This window comes from Nicotiana tabacum, chromosome 18 (assembly GCF_000715075.1).
Source record: "Nicotiana tabacum cultivar K326 chromosome 18, ASM71507v2, whole genome shotgun sequence".
Taxonomy (NCBI): Eukaryota; Viridiplantae; Streptophyta; class Magnoliopsida; order Solanales; family Solanaceae; genus Nicotiana; species Nicotiana tabacum.
Genome location: NC_134097.1, coordinates 151,509,010 through 151,513,351, shown reverse-complemented (window position 1 = coordinate 151,513,351; position 4,342 = coordinate 151,509,010). Strand labels below are relative to the sequence as shown.

At 37.1% G+C, this 4,342-nt stretch overlaps 1 protein-coding gene across 1 annotated transcript; it reads left to right on the top strand.

Moving 5' to 3' along the window:
- The first annotated feature begins 246 nt into the window (after nt 1-246).
- On the top strand, nt 247-1,313 carry LOC142172763 (protein NLP6-like). Its single transcript, XM_075236443.1, has 3 exons — nt 247-444; nt 749-796; nt 921-1,313. Exons 1-3 carry the CDS (start codon nt 247-249, stop codon nt 1,311-1,313), a joined length of 639 nt encoding a protein of 212 aa, XP_075092544.1.
- The last annotated feature ends 3,029 nt before the right edge of the window (nt 1,314-4,342 follow it).

Genomic DNA, 4,342 nt, shown 5'->3' with positions numbered 1-4,342 from the left:
TCTCAAGAATGCCTACATTTCTGACAACTTCGGATGCTGGTTGGTTCAATTTTGGGCGCCTATAACCACTAACAATCAGATTTTTCTAACAACTTGTGACCTACCTTTTGGTCTTACGAAACTCCATGGACTTTGTTTTTATAGGTCAGAGTGTCTGAAATTTAGAATTCCTATTGTAACTGATTGTTCTGACAATGAGTATCACTTGGCCCTATTGGACGCGTGTTCAAACATGGTTTGCCTGAAATGAGTCCAGATGTTTCTCGTTATTCTGCCAATGATTATCCTCAGCATGGCTTGGCTTCAGCTGCTGGTTTTGGGAACTATTTGGCTGTACCGGTTTTTGAGCCTCTTAATAATCAGTGCATTGGAGTACTTGAGATCATAGGAGATAAGGGAAGCTTCTCTCAAGACCTTGTTCAAATGGTCTATGAGATGCTCAATGTATGGCTTTCCTCCCTACTTTTCTTGCCATTTCTCTTTCTCTCTTCTAGTTTGTTTGAGTTAGTTTTACTGTAGAGAAAGGAAAGGTTGTTCGAAACTTTGCTTGATTTTAGTGTGGTAGCTAAAGTATAAAAAAGTGAATTTAGTGAAGAGTTTGGTCATTTTTAAATGTCACAGTTACCACTTCAATTTTCTAGAGATAGATTAAAAGACGTTTTCTCTTCATAGGAGCTATGCCTAGTGGCCTACTAGTTTCTCATAACCTCTATATATTTCTCTGAGCACGGTATCTTGTTCTTAACAGAAGGTGGACTTGAGATCATCAAACATGTATGGCCACCCCGACGAGAAGGTATGTTCACGAAGATGCTATATACCTGAATCCCCAAAGCCAGGAAAAGAATATCTTAGACTAAAGTGTACCTCTTTAAATGAAATAAACTAAAGTACCTTTATCAACTATCTATTTTTAGCAGGATTTTAAAGGCCTAGCACGTGCCCCGAAAGAAATTGAGGAGCAGTTAAGTTTTATATGCAGAACACATCAATTACCTCTAGCTCAGACATGGCTACCTATCCTTGACGGAAGCAGCATAAAAAGATTCATGACTACAAAGGAGCAGTTCTGCATATGCACATCAGCAGGCTACGAGTTCAGAGCTGCTTGTGATATGTTTCACTTAGGGAAGAGTCAGGGTGTTGTTAGTAAGGCCTTTTTAACCCGTAGTTCATGCTTCTGCAGTGACATCACACAGTTAAGCATGACTGAGTACCCCTTGGCACATGTGGCACACAGAGTTGGATTACATAGCTCGTTTGCTATATGTTTGCAGAGTTCCTACACAGGGGACTATGTATACCTATTGTAGTTCTTTTTACCCCAAGATAACAAGTCAGATTGCAGGAGTCCACAAACCATATTGAATATGCTATTGGCCTCAGTGAAGCGACAATTTCGAAGTTTCAAGCTTGCTTCTGGACAAAAACTGGGAGAGAAATTATCTGTTGAAATTATACCTGTTCCTTCAGATGATGGGCTCAACTCTTTTGAGATATGCCATGGTGTGAAACCTTTATCTGATATTGAAGCAGTAGCACGTCCGGGAAAAATAGAGTGGTTTGACCCATTAAACAGATTACTGAAAAGTGGAAATACAGTACAAATTTGTCCTGAAAATATTGATCTAACAACATCATCAAGAACTGCTAACCCTACAACAAAACTAACAAATGTGAGGGTGCTAACTAATAGAGTTGTTTCCAATAGCTCTGAGGAAGAAAGCATGATGAAGATATCCGAAGGACACCACAGAATTAACAGAGTAGTGCTTCAGCAATCAGTTGGTGCAAAAGTCAATGGCACTGAAACCACTCTTGGTAATAAAACTAAATTCTTTTAACAGATCTATTGCATCTGTGATTGTATGTTGATGTTATTCTAAGTAAATTCTTAGTACATTTGCAGCCAGCCAATCTGCTCCAAATAGTCTTGGCACAAAGCATCTTGAAATTAACAACATGAATTGCTCCAGTGATCAGCTTCAATCTGCCAAGGTTGCTGATAGACATTGTGAAGAATTCAGTGGAGGTGACCAGTCATGTCATGACACCACAACTTCCTTGACTCATGCTGCAAAGCCTGCCACACAAGCTGCGGGAGTGCAGAACGAAAGCACCGTTCCAAGAAAATGTCCAAAGTTTCTACTCTCTGGGGTTCGTGTTGATGAGCTAGAAAGGTTAGCCAAGGTGTCTAAGTTTTATGATCGTGAGGAGCTCCAGGTTTGAGCTCTTTCCAAACAATCACTGACTTTGTAACAGTATCATTAAGTCAAAACTGTTGATTGATGCACATGATTTGTATTGATTTGATTCAAATTTGATTTGATTACTCATTTACTCTAGGTCAGCCATAGATTTGGAGATATTTATATCCTAGGTGAAAGTTCAAATATGCTGAACTTTGGTAACCAGTGGTTTATAGATTTGAGAGAAGATTGGGGGATGGATGACAATACTTGTCAAAAAGGGGAAGAATCATGCTATAAAATTACAGTTCCATTTTCAGTGGGTAAGTTTAAAATTTAATGAGAGACTTCTCGTGGGATGGAAAAAATGGGAAAGGAGATGCACTTTGTCCGGTGGGAGAAGGTATCAAGCTAAATATTCAAGGACTAGTCATATTTTATAAGACATTTCCACAATAGAAATGGTTATCGAGATTCAGATACAAAGAAGAGATTTTATTGATGTAGGCGATTAGCACAAAGTTCAGATGCAGTCAATATGGCTGGTTTTCTAAAGATGTCAAATTACCATGTGGGACGGGTCTACAAAAAGGTAGTGTAAAAGAAAGAGTTAACTTCTCAAAGTTCATGAGGTCTTTGATTGAAACTAGTAATCGAATAAGATTTTGGCTAGATTTATGGTGTTAGGATACTACTTTAAAAGATAAATTTCCCTAAATGTATCTTTTGACAACTAGAAATGCAAACAGTAGCTCAGTAGAGAAACATAAGAAGTTGGTGCTACATGTCAAAAAACATGAAGGGGATACTAATCACCTTTTCATTTTAGCTTTTTATTGGAGTTAAAAGTCTGTAACATACACATTATTTAATAAGGCATTATTACTCATAGGAACAGTAGGGGAGGCATCTACTTGTTGGAGAACAATGATGATGGAGCAGGGGAAATTGTTTGCTGAAGACGGCTCCAATGTTCATTTTCTGGACAATTTGGAGAAAGAGGAATGGCATAATTTTTGGAAGGCATTTAACATTTTCTCGTTAACCTTAAGAGTTTTTATGTAATCTGTACATTTTGGGGTAATAAAAAGTAGAACACTACACTTTGCATAAATAATATTTTTCTGATGCTTAGTTACTAGTTGTCATACACTATGTTGCGCGGACTCTCCAAAATACCGCCGCACCTGTGTCGGATTCTCCAAAAATACATTGCTTTTGGAAAATCCGACACGCACCCGGCGATATTTTCGGAGAGTTCGAGCAACATAGGACTCAACATAGCAGAGAATGGAAGTTAGAAGAAGTTTAAAGAGAATTATGCGAAGATTCAAATTCTTTGGGAAGAAAGTCATATCTTCTGTCTTTTTCATGGTGTGGTGCTTAAGCATAGGCATAAGAATTTTTTCAATAATTTGTTCTAGAGTAAATCTAGAGAAGTGTGCCGATCATTTGTGGTTGTCTAGGTGAGTTCACGTAAACGACAGAAATTTTAAGGTTAATTACTTTACTCTTTCTTGATTGTTAAACCAGCTTTGTGTTGGTATAATAATGACATCTCTAATCTGTGTAGTATTATTTGTCAAGGCTTAGGGCTTTAATCATGACATCTCTATAATTCAATGTTGAGGTTGAGATGACTTGACTCTCAAAATGAGTGTCAGATTCATAATTTAATTTCTGAGATTGTTAATCAGTCCATAAGTGTTGCTCATATAATGTCAGATATTCCAAAATGCTCTACACCTGAAGATGCTACAACTTCTTCCTTGCCTATTCAGTCAAGTTATGAAGGTGTCCAAGCTTATGAGGTTTTCGACGTCTATAGTCAAGATGCAACAAGAATAAGATTTGTTGTACCTCGTGTTATTGTGAAAGGGGATCATCCTTTTAAAACGTCAATTACAGAAGAAATTCCTGTATCAATTATTGATGAGTTTAGTAAGTTTGTTCAAACAAAGTCAATTCGAACTCACAGGTAATTTTAGAGATTTCTTTATGTTTTGATTGTATTTTCTTTGTAATGATAGTTTGGACTATTATATTTATATATTTATTAAATCTTTTTAGAAAGAAGGTGTACGAAAAGTAGGATGATATACTGGAGGAACAATTTGATCTTTGAATTGCATCTATAGCTGAAACGACATGGT

Coding starts and splice junctions, on each gene's coding strand:
- LOC142172763 (XM_075236443.1), top strand. CDS start 247: ATGAGTCCAGATGTTTCTCGTTATTCTGCCAATGATTATCCTCAGCAT. Junction 445..748: donor TGGTCTATGAGATGCTCAAT/GTATGGCTTTCC, acceptor TGTTCTTAACAG/AAGGTGGACTTGAGATCATC. Junction 797..920: donor ATGGCCACCCCGACGAGAAG/GTATGTTCACGA, acceptor TATTTTTAGCAG/GATTTTAAAGGCCTAGCACG.